Here is a 14,528-nt window from a genome sequence, read left to right on the forward strand (position 1 = left end):
GCAAGACGCAAAAATGTACTTGAGCTTCATTAGATTTCACCACTTTTGGACAGGTTTTTAAAGGTTCCTTCACACATCTAATGAACATGTGATCGACTCACTCCACATATTCATCCATCATTCAGGGCTGATTTCCCCTCCTAATACAAGTCAATACATGCCGCTGTGGAGTCAGGAGGACTTGTGGAGGTATTGAGATGTGGATCGTCAGGATTCGGTCAGTTCACCCGAGGACTGACAGACAGGGTAAGTGGTCTTCTCGCTCTTTACCTTGCATGCGACATTGACTTCTCTGTCTGGTTAATGGTTTTCTGTAGAGGCAGGTCGAGTGCAGTTTGTTTCCAGGCCGTGGAAATGTTGCGTGTCACGGTTTGTCATCAGTCATCACGGACGTGTTGATAAGTCCCGTCAGTTTGCCTGCATCTCTTCCAGTTGGCAGGTAGGCTACTTGTTGGCAGATCGTTTTCCCCGCCCTTGTCTTACACTGAGTTACACCTCATATATCCACGTGGCAGGCTTAGATAATGTGTTTTGCCTTGTAAAAATGCTGACCTTTGTAACTGATGATTGGTGCATCCTCGCGGTTTTTCCCTTTTTCATATTGTTTTTCTGTGCTTGGACACAAAGACCTGCTGTTTGCACTAATCGCGTGCAAATGGAAGCAACTTTTCTGACCTCATTACGGAGATAAGTCAAGTGATGAGGGCCGTGGGGATGCTTCAACAAGTGATAATGGATTTGTGAGTCTGAGGTCTGGAAAGTTCTGTATTAATAGTACAAGTGCTGCATCTCGTTAAAACCAATTAAAATGATATTAAGGTGAGTATGTGATCTTTCATCAACATGCAGCTACGCTTGCTAACCAAAATTTGCTCATATAGCATGTTTTTATATCAGAGAGAGGCAACTGGAAAAGGCATGTATATGCTTTTTTTAGTTAACCGGCCATTCAAAGCACATTAGGGCTTTAATGTACACACTTTAACCTATTTATCCACATCACACCCAAGCCCATTTGAAATCACCACTTAACCAAGCATGAATAGCTTTGGACTGAGGGAGGAAGCCAGGAACCCATACGAGCACAACAGCCACTAGAGGGCAACCCCTGTGGTTGAGTAAAGACTCCCAGTCCTATGGAAAACACCTGCATCATGTTATTCTGTTACTGGACACTAATTAGCAAATGTGTGTGTCTGTTAATTGTTTATGAATACAGCCAGCATTAGCTAACGACTTTGCCCTCTCCTTTTCAAATGTTAATATCTGCCTTTAAAAAAAAACTAGTACTGAAACTCTAACATTGAAACCTCAGAATGCAGAGTATATAGAGGCCTTGACTCATTTAGCAATAAGAGACCATAGAAAGTCTGATTTGTTCTGTGGCTTGACGTGACAATGGGCGAAATAAGGCACTAGTGATACAAAGTGGCCAGGTCCTGAGTTAAGTTTTCCTCAGCTGTAAAGCGAGGGACTGTAGTGACTACCAATGACATTGAAGAATATGGTTGATTGAGTCATGACCAGTGTTGGGACTAACGCGTTATTAAGTAACGCGTTACAGTAACTACGTTATTATTGTGGTAACGAGCACGGTAACTAGTTATTATGCCAAAATCAGGAACGCGTTAGTCGTTACTGGGATTTAGATAGGGTCGTTACTCGTTACTTCGTGTGGTGGCTATCGCGGAGCTTCCACAGATTCAGTAACATTAGCAAGTGGTGGAGGCAGCAGGTGGATGAAGGAAAGGGGACGCAGAAGGAAAAGAGACCCGAGGCGGCCGCCGGTCCAAGTGTGAACTGAACTTCAGGTAAGAAGTTATGACCTGCAGTCTCTCTGGGTCAGATATGAACCAAGTTTAGGTGGAGTTTATTTTCGTTATTCTGACTTTTTCCGTACTGCGTGCTAGCTAGCATGACGGAGTTTCTATACAGCTGGGTGGGTGCTATGAAGTTACTGATGTTGAACTTTATTTTGTTCATAAGTTATTAGAGTTGCCAACCATCCCGTCTGGTATTCAGAGAAAATATTACGCGTTTCTTATTGAGGTGAAAAGGAACAGTTTGTCCCGTAATTCAGCTACAATGGAAAAGGCACAAAGCTGGAGTTATTCTGTGTCTTTACGCTGCACAGCTGCCTCTTCTCCTTTCATCCTCTCCCCTCCCTCTCCCGTTTCTACTTCAATCATGAAACTGATCAATGATCAGCTGATCGGCTCTCTTGTTTGTTTATCGCTCACTTTGCGCCGAAAGAGGAAACCAGGGGATGTCGCGCTAAACAACAGCAGCACGTTTAAGCTTGATCAGCTGTTGTTAGAATTTATTTAATATTAATTTCTAGTATCAGCTGATGTTTGCTGGAGCCACAGCTGCAAAAAAGCTGCTGGTCATGATATGGTTTGGTTATCTGGTGAGAGGGAAACATGAAGATGAAACCAGGAGATGTCCTTACTGGATCATCAGAGCTGAACAGGTGATGGAGAAACAGGTTTACCTTTTAGGTGACATGAATGAGTTGAAGGGAAGTTATGAACTGTTTCTGAGAGACAAATAACACCAGGATCCTTTTTTAGGTAGCTGACAGCTGGTAACTGTGCAGGGGCGGGTCTAGCAAAGTGTTGCCAGGGGGCCAGGTAGGGCATTAACAGGGAAAGGGGGGCACAAAGAAATACTTTTCTTTCTTATTCTCATTTAAAATGTCTCGCTTTTAAAAAATAATTATCTGAATCTTACAACAAACGATTGATAGATTGATGCATATATACCATCAAAACAGTGAACATCACTGTCACAACAGTGTTTGTTTTCATTCAAAGGCTTTATGATTTTTCCTATAATGGTGGGCCAGTCTCTAGTCAAAATGCCCGGGCCAATTTTCCCAGTCCCAGTCCAGCCCTGTATGCAGCTCATCTGCAGTCTGGTGTTGCCTACATCTTCCTATTCAGAAGGCAGAATTTCTGAGTTCTGAGTACAATCGAAAGCACCACGACTGCAGTTTTTGTGTTGGATGTAAAAGGCGCGCATGACTCTGTGACGTAGGCTAGAATCATGGCAGCAGTCAATGACGGTCCAGGCGTGGGATTTCTCTCGTGGAAATATGCATTATACATTATACATTATATTTTCCCTTCTATTGGTAGGTGGCACAGTGCACTTGTGGCAAGTAAGCAAGCTAGAAGACTGGCAAAGTTATGGAAGAAACACATTAACAAGAGAACTCTGAGTAAAACCAAAGTTACTTTCCCTAGTAACTAGTTACTTTGAAAGTAACGAGTAACTTGAAGTAACTGAGTTACTTTTGAGAGAAGTAACTAGTAATGTAACTAAGTTACTATTTTAAAGTAACTTACCCAACACTGGTCATGACAGGGTGGTAAACACATTAGAGGAACACAAGCTGTCAAAGCAATAAAGCAATGCGCAGTGACTGAATTGCTTCCTGTGTAGAAGAACCTTACAACCAACAGGTGCACCTTTATATACGGTTGATACTTTTAACTGAAATGCAGTATAGAGCTAGTCTCTCTTGACCATGATATGAACGGAGTGGAAAACTAAGACAAGTGTCTCAAAGATGCTATAAGGCTCCTTTTGAGATTACTGCTCATTGTGAATGATCTCAAAAATATTTAAACATGACAAATTTATTGCACAATGTAAATTCTAGAAACGTAATTATTCTTTCTTCGGTTACATGGACAGTGCTAAATCCAATATGGTATTACAGGCTGAAGTTTTTGCTACCTGGCTGAGACTTCCGGTTTCATGTTAGTACTCGCAAGGTACCCCAAAAGTATGAATTTGTGGAGTAGTTGTTGTTGTTTTTCACTTTTGCACTGCCCCTGTCTGCAACAGTGAGTGTTAACCTTAGAAGTAGTTATCAGTTAATATAAATCAATCAACACACCAACCTGATGACATCACATTCTGTACTAAGAAACTCGTGTTTCTTAAATCCAGCTTCAAAGATTTACATACAAAATACAATACTACTGCTTAAAAGTAAATACAGTGGCTTGCAAAAGTATTCGGCCCCCTTGAACTTTCCCACATTTTCTCACATTACAGCCACAAACATGAATCAATTTTATTGGAATTCCACGTGAAAGACCAACACAAAGTGGTGTACACGTGAGAAGTGGAACGAAAATCAGACATGATTCCAAACATTTTTTACAAATAAATAACTGCAAAGTGGGGTGTGCGTAATTATTCGGCTCCCTTTGGTCTGAGTGCAGTCAGTTGCCCATAGACATTGCCTGATGAGTGCTAATGACTAAATAGAGTGTACCTGTGTGTAATCTAATGTCAGTACAAATACAGCTGCTCTGTGACGGCCTCAGAGGTTGTCTAAGAGAATATTGGGAGCAACAACACCATGAAGTCCAAAGAACACACCAGACAGGTCAGGGATAAAGTTATTGAGAAATTTAAAGCAGGCTTAGGCTACAAAAAGATTTCCCAAGCCTTGAACATCCCACGGAGCACTGTTCAAGCGATCATTCAGAAATGGAAGGAGTATGGCACAACTGTGAACCTACCAAGACAAGGCCGTCCACCTAAACTCACAGGCCGAACAAGGAGAGCGCTGATCAGAAATGCAGCCAAGAGGCCCATGGTGACTCTGGACGAGCTGCAGAGATCTACAGCTCAGGTGGGGGAATCTGTCCATAGGACAACTATTAGTCATGCACTGCACAAAGTTGGCCTTTATGGAAGAGTGGCAAGAAGAAAGCCATTGTTAACAGAAAACCTTTAGAAGTCCCGTTTGCAGTTTGCCACAAGCCATGTGGGGACACAGCAAACATGTGGAAGAAGGTGCTCTGGTCAGATGAGACCAAAATGGAACTTTTTGTCCAAAATGCAAAACGCTATGTGTGGTGGAAAACTAACACTGCACATCACTCTGAACACACCATCCCCACTGTCAAATATGGTGGTAGCATCGTGCTCTGGGGGTGCTTCTCTTCAGCAGGGACAGGGAAGCTGGTCAGAGTTGATGGGAAGATGGATGGAGCCAAATACAGGGCAATCTTGGAAGAAAATCTCTTGGAGTCTGCAAAAGACTTGAGACTGGGGTGAAGGTTCACCTTCCAGCGGGACAACGACCCTAAACATAAAGCCAGGGCAACAATGGAACGGTTTAAAACAAAACATATCCATGTGTTGGTCAAAGTCCAGATCTAAATCCAATCGAGAATCTGTGGCAAGACCTGAAAACTGCTGTTCACAAACACTGTCCATCTAATCTGGCTGAGCTGGAGCTGTTTTGCAAAGAAGAATGGGCAAAGATTTCAGTCTCTAGATGTGCAAAGCTGGTAGAGACATACCCTAAAAGACTGGCAGCTGTAACTGCAGCAAAAGGTGGTTCTACAAAGTATTGACTCAGGGGGCTGAATAATTACGCACACCCCACTTTTCAGTTATTTATTTGTAAAAAAAAAAAAAAAAAAAAGATGTTTGGAATCATGTCTGATTTTCGTTCCACTTCTCACGTGTACACCACTTTGTGTTGGTCTTTCACGTGGAATTCTAATAAAATTGATTCATGTTTGTGGCTGTAATGTGACAAAATGTGGCAAAGTTCAAGGGGGCCGAATATTTTTGCAACCCACTGTATGTTCTTGGTTTGCTTCTTGTTAGCAAATGGCTTCCCTAAATTGGATCAGCCCACTCTCGTTGGTTAGAAAGACTGGTTACAGCAGTTAAAGAAACCATGGACATTTTAGCAAAGGTTAGCTATAGTATCAGCCTCTGGTGCGTTTCTAATAAAAGACGAGCTCAGATAGAAACACCCACCCCGAAACAATGTCACTGGCATAAAATTTGCATACTGATGTGACACACACCGTTGGAAAGTATGGTATAGCGTGCCATCCAAGAGCTGTGACATACCACTGTGGAACTGACATATGCCACCGTGCAGTGACTGACATGCTGCTAGCAGCTTTTCAATCTTGAGGCTTTTTTTTAAGACCATTAATTTTACTGAAAACCACTTTAGTCTTTTTAAATTTAAATCAACTTTTCTGGCTTCCAGCAACATACGAGCCCTCCCACCGTCTCAGGCCTTTGCTGTCTCTTTCTATAACACATCTTTTAGGTGATGGAGGAAGTCTCTCTGTCACAATGTGCTCGCTATTCCTTCCAGGAGAGGATTGATGTGTCTCCCATCTCTGTGACTGACAGACTACATAAACAGCTAAATGTGTTCCTCAGAGCTGTCTGGCAGAAACCTGCACCCCACCCTCCACCCCCCTCCTGCACAGGCAGAGGCTGTACTCACACTGATGTCCTGGGGGCCTGTGAGGGACGACGAGGCCGGGGGCTGGCACTGTTCTTAAACGCCTACACCAACCATGTAGATACACAGTGTGCAAGCTGCTATTCTGAGCGCTGCATATAATTTGGCGTTACGTCCTCATGGCATTAACTTGTAATCTTAATTAATTCATGAGCATTTGGACACATTTTGTAAGCATGTGTGATGTTTCCAGCGATATATCACACAGCAAGTGTGTAATCGCCGCTTTGTGATGCCCAGAAGGGAGAAAAAAGGGATGAAGCCAAATTATGAAATGCAGTTATACACCTAATTTTATTCTATATTAACTCATTTCCTGAGAGGAACAGAGTGAAACGATGCACTTCTTACACTCATTTCTCCTCCATTTTTACACTTCTTCAATTTGTGTTTGCTCAAATCCTGTAGGTGAAGGAGCAGGACGCTGCTTCCATCTGCTGGTAACAGTTATGTACATTCGTCCAGAAAAGTAATGCAGGACTTCCACTGTAATGAGAACACAAGCCGTCTTTTATCCTGCAGTCATCTGAATTTGACTGTGATATTGTGATGTCTAAGCATGCAAATTTAGAGAGCATCTTCACCAAACTGCACGCTACAAATAGAGAAAAGAAATACACCGGAGATGTCTCCAGGGAATACTAATGAGTGGTGGATGTAAACACATAACTACATAATGGGGGAATCCAGTTTACAGCTGGATATTGCACAATGAACCTGTTAATGTACATGTAGCTGGACTGTGGATTAGAACGGCCAGAAAACCAAGCCATGTTCACAAATGTCACCAGGAAAAGTCAGACAGGCTAGGTATGACAAAAAAAATTCTTAAAAAAGAAAACTCATTTAATACTGGCTGTCTACACCTTAAAAGTTGTCCTTCTGTAACACTGCACTGCCTCCCAGCACAGAGGCTGTTATTAGATTAGGCTGGAAGTCCTGGTCTGACTCCTTGCATGTATGAATTTCCAGTAAAGGCTGGATCTTCTCCAGCGTGCACGATGGCATGACAACAACCATGGACGGTATAAAAGATGGACTGCACTGTGACGTCACTAATTACTTAATTACTTAATTAATTACTTAATTACAAGTTCTGACTCTTAGAATGACCATAATTGACTAAGTAAAATGGATGTTTATTAAACTTATCAGTAAAGCGCTTACTGAGGTCAGAACAGTCGGGTGTTTTCTACAGGACTGGAAGACTTTGTTCAACCGTAGGTGTTCCCCTCTAGTGGCTGGGAGGTGCTTTGCTTTGGCTTCAGTTTTCCAGACCTGCAAACTGCTGAAAGTCAGCTTGTTAAATGGCAGCAATTTATCCTTTTTGCTGACTGTCCTCCATCAAGCGCCTCACACAATTACAGCAGAACTGTGCTTTGACAGTTTGTGCTTTGACCCTGAGGTACACCACTCTGTGAAAGGCCAGCATACTCCTGGTCCCTCACCTGACCTTGTGTACCTGCTGGTTCGGTCTTTGCCTGAGAACCAGCTCTGATCATCAGATCACAAATGGCCTCTTTTAATGTATATGCTGATAATTCGTTTTCAAATGCTGGATTAAATGTTTCTATATATGATTCTGTTTTTACCTGTTCTTCTAAATTTGAGAATCACCAGTTTAATCACGTGACTGAATGATGTGGCTGTGGCTCAGGTGGAGTAGGTCCTCAACTAATTAGAAGGTTGATGGTTCAACCCTCTGCTGGTCCAGTCTGCATGCCAAGTTATCCTTGGCAAGACACTAAACCCTGAGTAACTTCCAGTGCCTTCACTGGGGTGTCAATGTGAGATAGAAAGTGCTAAGGTGAAGGAAAAATGTACTTTTATCAATGAATCAGGCTTAAAGCTCCATATAAGAACCAGATCATCAATCATTTGATCATCTGGACATGACGAAAAGGCCTAAGAATTCATTTCTGAGTTTCCCAAGATGAAAACACAGCAGGACACACAGGGCAGTAAATGCATCTTTTTTTTCCTGATTTTATTTTGCACACTTTTTACTGTACAATCAATTTCAGACTTTTTTCTTATCTTTACAAAGTAAAATAAAACTGAATCTGTTTCAAAAAATAAACTGTTGATTTTTAATATGTAGTTTAAATATTTTTGCATAAAGGAATACACATTAAAATGAGAACTCCAGTACAGTCTAGCTTTCTACTGATCAATATTATACAGTGTAACACACTTGTTCCTTCACACGTTTCATAATACTTTTATTGACACATGGAGATATATATATATATATATATATATATATATATATATATATATATATATATATACATATTTATTTATTTATTTATTTATGAGTGGGACACATGAGGAGACACATGTCATGCTGTGTTTAGACGACGACCTGTAGAATTTCGACAGTGTTTGTGAGTTTGTGTTGGGGACAGTCTGACTTATTACGGCCTCCTTTCTCTGCTGCGCTCGTTTTGTCGCCGTGTTCGGGCTGGCCGCTCTGTTGGTGGCCAAATTCAAAGCTGATCCTGAGCTCTCCCACGTGACAGCGAGGGAGAACGTCTGGGATCCAGTCAATCACAAACGGGCAGGCCTCCTTCTGATCTGCTGCTCCTGCTCGAGAAACAGCAGTGTAAACATGGCTGTGCAGGCTGACTTCAGGTGTAAAAGAAGAAAAACTAAAGAAAGAAAGAAAAGTTACTCACCGACTTTGAGGAAGGTGCGGAGCTCCATTGGTCGTATCGCCTGCGGCCGATCTGACTTGCATCCTTCTAGTGATTCCAACTCAGGCGGAGGCTCGGGGCAGCGAAAATGTGAGTACGAACCGTCTGCGTTTTTCACAAAACTCTGAGTGACCTCCAGCGGCAGCTGTTGGGCAAGACAAGAAGAAAGAGGTACGAAGTTGTAAGAAGAGGTCTGGGGTCTGCCAAAAAAACCACTAATGAAGATCTTTCATGAAAGAAATGCTGTGTGATTTTTTTTATTTATAGATGCGAGCGTTTACCTCAGGAGTGTCAAAGATGCGTTTGACCTGCATCAGATTGGTGATGTGCCAGGTGTACTTGGAGTAAGAGGTCTGAGGAAGTCCATCGTTTCTCACAAATGCTGACATTCACACAAATAAGACAGAGACAGAGAGAGAGAGACGTATCACATAAGTATGAATTTTTGGGCTTGTTTAGCTGGAAGTACCCAGATTCACAGGAGACATTCACAGTTACTGCAAAGGGTTACAAGAGGAGTAACGAGGCGATGAAGGCAGACTTACTACATTTCATTTTTTGAGTATTTTCTTTTCTCTTTAATGATTTGTGAGATGATAAAAATGACCTCCATTGGCTTGAAACTTAAAACCATTTGCAAGGTTTTTGCGTGGCTGTGTTACGATGGTTCATGAGTCACTAGTTTAATATCTGCCATTGTGCTGTAATTTGTAAGATTATCAAGTACTTTCTGGGTGACGAACCAGAACGTCGCTGACATAGTTTGCATCACAATTCACAGGTTACTGCCTGTAAAATGATCATTATGATCTTAAGCACAATTTGAGCAAAGACCCGTTACATGATAATTGTGTGCACCTAAATTCAGACATCACTCTGTTCTGAAGTAGCGAATCTTGTGACTTGTGAGCACACGGACACCTCAACCTGGGATAAGCTCATTGGTTCTTTTCCAGGATGAGCTACATGATGAGCTCAGCTGTGTGGTTTTGATTTCTGTCTTACTTAAAGCCTAATATGTTCCCACCTGTTGTGAAGTTAGGCAGTCTCCTCTTCTTGGATCCGAGCGACAGACGCTGCTGCAGAGCATTGAAGAACTCCTGAGGAATGTGGTAGACCAGAGGCTCTGGCTTCCCTGATGGGGAAAAAAAGAAACAGTTTTTTTTCTGTGCGCAGTGAGAAATTTAAAGCCTGTCATGTTGCAGAAACATGTACTGTGATCAAGTTCCATACCATAGTACCATATCACCCCAGACTGATTACTTTCTACCTTTAAATCTACCTTAGGAGATTTAAAGGTAGAATGGGAAAGCCTCCCCCATTCTACTTCTTCTCTCTGTTAAAAGGAAGTTCTTCCTCCCTACTGTCGCCAAATGCTTGCTCATTAGGGAGTCATCTGATTGTTGGGGTTTTCTCTCTCTCTTACTGTAGGGCAGTGGTTCTTAACCTGGGTTCGATCGAACCCTAGGGGTTCGGTGAGTCGATCTCAGGGGTTCGGCAGAGCCTCCGCCGTGACATGCACGGCTCATTTTGTGCACCAGTAAAAAACATATCTATTTTATTTTATTTTATTTTTCACTAAAGAGGGGTTCAGTGACTGCACATATGAAACTGGTGGGGTTCGGCACCTCCAACAAGGTTAAGAACCACTGCTGTAGGGTCTTTACCCAAAGTGCCTTTAATTGACTGTTGTTGTGACTTGGCGCTATATAACTAATAGTGAATTAAACTGTCGATGTAAACACAGTCGATGTAGAGAGTTTGTATGTTTTCACTGAATAAATTAAATAAAATGGGGACCACTGAATGGCTACCCTGAGGTACCCCTGAGCAAGGTACCGTCCCTACACACTGCTCCCCGGGCGCTGGATTGGCTGTCCACTGCTTCAATAGAGTGAATGGGCGAAATGCAAAGAATAATTTCCCTACGGGGATAAATAAAGTATACATTATTATTATTAAATTACATAAAAATTAATTAAATCGTTTAATTTTGTTTTACAGCTCTGCAATAAGCAACTAGAAACTGCTATTTTCATCAAAAGCAGAATAATATTTGTGTTTTGTTACTACAACTGTGTGCTCCCCAGTTCCTCAATTTAAAATGTGTTAACAGCGTGTTTGCGCTGCCCCCTGGTGGTTAAATACAGCAAGTACAGCATATTTAACAATTAAACGAGTGAACCATTCCAAATAAAGGTTCTTTGCGTCATTAATTTTTAATAATCTGTTATGTTGTTCATGTTGATAACTTGGAAATACATTTTTGTTGTTGTGATTTGCTTCTTACTGATTTATGGTTTCACTGGATGTAAAGTAACTAAAACATTTATGAATTATGATCAAAAATGTGACAGAGCAACATGGAAGACCCGGCGCAATTATTGGTCAAAAAAGTGAAAGGAGGGTGAAAGTGTTTATTAAGTGTTGGCTAAAGTTTCGTATAATGAGATACTATCTCTGTATCTGACTTTATCTCATTGTATATCTGCATAGTGACAATAAAGACATTCTATTCTACAAGGAAATGAATAAGAAGTCTCTGTGAGACAAAAACTCAGGCTTCAGTCTGCTCCAAACACTATGTTTCAAGAACTTTTTTCTACTCGTGGCTCGGTATGATGTCAAACATGAGGATATTTTCTATGTAAAAGTCTCCATTGTACCACCGGAGACAGGTGACACTACTCTCAAAGACGCAAGATTTCATGGCCTAATTTGTTGAAAATACTTTCGTTTTAGTGCTTGAATCGTTGTTTCAACTTTACCATCACACTGGTAGTGCATGGCCAGGTGGATCCTCTCTGTGATACTCGCCAGCCACTGATGAAAGCCCATCGTCACCGTATGCTCATCCACGGCCTGAGTGCTCCCTGAGACATACAAATATTTAGTCTTCAAATCAGATTAAAAAAGAATCCAGACATTTTCCTGAACTAAATGTTAGAATATGCTACAACTGTTATAGTATCTTCTGTGTTCTTTTTGAACAGTGGATCGGGGTAAGTGCTGCAAGATTAGATAGATGAAATGACAACCACAGAGAGAGACGTCTGAGGAGATTTAAGGTTCTTTAACAGACACACACAAGAGAGGTGGAAAGGCTCCAGTGGTGAGACAAGGCAAGGAGGTAGCACCTGGAGCCTTCGGCCCACCAGCACCAGGGGCTTTCCTGTGACCAGCTTTCCTTGGGCAAGAGGCCGACACTCCCTCCTTCCCCACCCCAGAGAGAGAAGCCACTGAGAGGGCTTCACAGAGGCAGCAGGAAATGACAGAGAAAGATAAGACAGGAAGAGAAGTGAGGACAACAGCAGATTTAGAGCAACATCGATGAGCACAATGATTTGTGCTCAGTTTTTCAGAAAGAATTACGATCAAACCACCAGAGACAGATTCATCCAGGTGAAGCTTCTTGGCTCTGGGATGAGAGCCGACGGGTTCAGCCTGCTGCAGAGGTTTCTCACAGGGACTGATTGTTCTACCCAAAACTTTTTGCTGCAAGCCTGAAAGGAAAACCACAAGGAGAGGGACATGCTAAGACATGTGATCAAGCATGAAGGAACAGTTGGCTGAGCTGCATTTGTGGCCAAGAGTAAAGCCGTAAGCTGGTCTGTGGTGCTTTTTATACATCTAGATTGTTTTGGTGTTAGAAACCCAGTCTTGGAGACATCTGCTTTCTCTTGACTATGCTTAAGTTAAATGGCACTTGGAAAAAAAAAAAAAAGCATAATGAGGGGCTTTTTCTTGTGACAGAGTGACACAACCAAGCCATGCTCAAAGTCTTCTCCCATTCTGATGCCCAGTTTGAATGTCATCAAGTCACCTTCGCTGAGTCACTGCCATATGATTGGCTGATCAGACAGTTTGTGTTATAGAGCAGTTGAACAGGTGTACTTCTGAACAACTGAAATATATGGATATTTCTTCACTACTACAAGTCGAGCCTTCTGGTTTCATTGCATTGCAGAAAGGCAGACATACCCACAGCTCAGGGCAACTCACACCAAAACAATCAGAAATGATTTAAAAAAAAAAAAAAAAAAAAAAGCATTACAGGTCAGAGAAAAATGTGTAACTCTGATTTTCGCCAAGTCTCTTAGTAAACATCATGTGCATGTACATTCAATTGCTGTTTTTTTAAACAGTATTCCTCTGCAGCCCTCCAAAATGACAGGTTATTATCACTAATATATGTATGTGTTTATCTTTTTGCTTGTTGAGAAGTTTCATAAATAAAGAGACTGGATTCAGTATTCTTGTCTGACAACACTTGAGTACTAATGTAATCCCAGTCTGCTGCCAGGTTCTGTCGAAACTGGTTGAAATCAGCTGGGTTGCCGTACCGCTGGAGGCGTAGTTGAGGAAAGCTGAAAACTCTGAGGCCAGCTTCTCGTCGCTTGCAAATGCACACACGCAGGCAAAGAAGTGAAGGCAGGGCTGCAAAGTGAAAGAGCTGGAAGGCGGCTGAGAGCCGCCTGCTCCGTCCACGCCGGCTTTATTTCTTCTCGTGTTAACCTGGCAGGCACAGTGAAAAATGCTTCTCTCGCTCTTCAAAGCCTCTGATGACGGCCCCCCTGCGCCTACAGTCAGATGCAGCAGCCCCAGTGGATGGTGTGAGTCCGTGTGACACTTCACCACCAGCGTGTCTTTAGAAACGCGCTGCACCAGGGGCCCCGGAGACTCCGTGGCCAGCCGCCACAGCTCTTCTTTGACTTGATCTGAGGCCTTCAAACCCTCCAGGACTGAACTTTTGAACGTCAGTGGGGTGGCACAGCTGCGACACTCTATGGCTTGTTTGATGTGGACACAGAGGCTCTCGGAGGACTGTTTGGCTGCAGGTGACTCGCCCTGATTCGATCTTTGACCCTGTTTGCAGGAAGGCAAAAAGCAGCGGCCCAGGTTGATGCGGGTGAGCAGGGTGGGGCCATCCCCAGTGGCGATCGCAGTATCCGTGGGAACGAGTTCCACAAAGCCACACTGTGTGCCTGTGACTCCTCTTCCCCTGTGACATACCGAGAACACCTGCACACCTCCGCCTGAGCCACTGCCCAGGACCCCTTGTCCCTCCTGCTCTTTCCCACCTCTCACCTCACTGTCGATTATAACTTTAACCACCTCCACAGCACATTTCCTGCTGCTTCTGCCCGTGGATGAAGCATTCCGGAGGGACACCCCACAGGCCTTGTTCTTGCAGCTGAGCCCACGGGTGCCGTTGTAGACCCCACACTGAGGACACTTGCGAATACCCCGCAGGGTGGCCCTTCCCAGGTTGGAGAGGAAGGCAGGAGTTGCGGCTGAGGACTTTCTGCTGTCTCTCTGTTTTGCTGCCAGGTTGGCCTGACTGGTTAGAGTCTGTGAAGTGGGGGTTGACAGGACGCTTGAAAAGGAGCAAACTTCAGTTTCCATTGTTTTTAGGAGGACATGAAGGGATTCAAGCCTTAAAAATTTTTAAAAAGAGGGAAAATAAAATAAACACGTGCATTAAGAATAAAGGGAGCTGTGACTAAATGTTACCAGTAAAACAGTAT

The 14,528-nt window shown here is 42.8% G+C and overlaps 1 protein-coding gene across 1 annotated transcript in view; it reads right to left on the reverse strand.

Annotated features, from left to right (window-relative positions):
* Positions 1 to 8,633: 8,633 nt before the first annotated feature.
* Positions 8,634 to 14,528, reverse strand: part of lg7h2orf42 (linkage group 7 C2orf42 homolog) — a 6,135-nt gene continuing 240 nt past the window's right edge. The window contains exons 2-9 of the mRNA XM_085358476.1: positions 13,344 to 14,437; positions 12,384 to 12,503; positions 12,138 to 12,239; positions 11,769 to 11,873; positions 10,028 to 10,135; positions 9,282 to 9,382; positions 8,983 to 9,145; positions 8,634 to 8,890 (exon numbers count right to left, since the gene is read on the reverse strand). Of these exons, the coding sequence (XP_085214602.1) occupies positions 8,658 to 8,890; positions 8,983 to 9,145; positions 9,282 to 9,382; positions 10,028 to 10,135; positions 11,769 to 11,873; positions 12,138 to 12,239; positions 12,384 to 12,503; positions 13,344 to 14,406 (1,995 nt within the window). The 5' untranslated portion in view covers positions 14,407 to 14,437 and the 3' untranslated portion in view covers positions 8,634 to 8,657. The remainder of the gene's footprint in view (positions 8,891 to 8,982; positions 9,146 to 9,281; positions 9,383 to 10,027; positions 10,136 to 11,768; positions 11,874 to 12,137; positions 12,240 to 12,383; positions 12,504 to 13,343; positions 14,438 to 14,528) is intronic.

This window comes from Diplotaxodon limnothrissa, linkage group LG7, assembly GCF_057381915.1.
Source record: "Diplotaxodon limnothrissa isolate DT_005_m linkage group LG7, D_limnothrissa_male_GT1.1, whole genome shotgun sequence".
Taxonomy (NCBI): Eukaryota; Metazoa; Chordata; class Actinopteri; order Cichliformes; family Cichlidae; genus Diplotaxodon; species Diplotaxodon limnothrissa.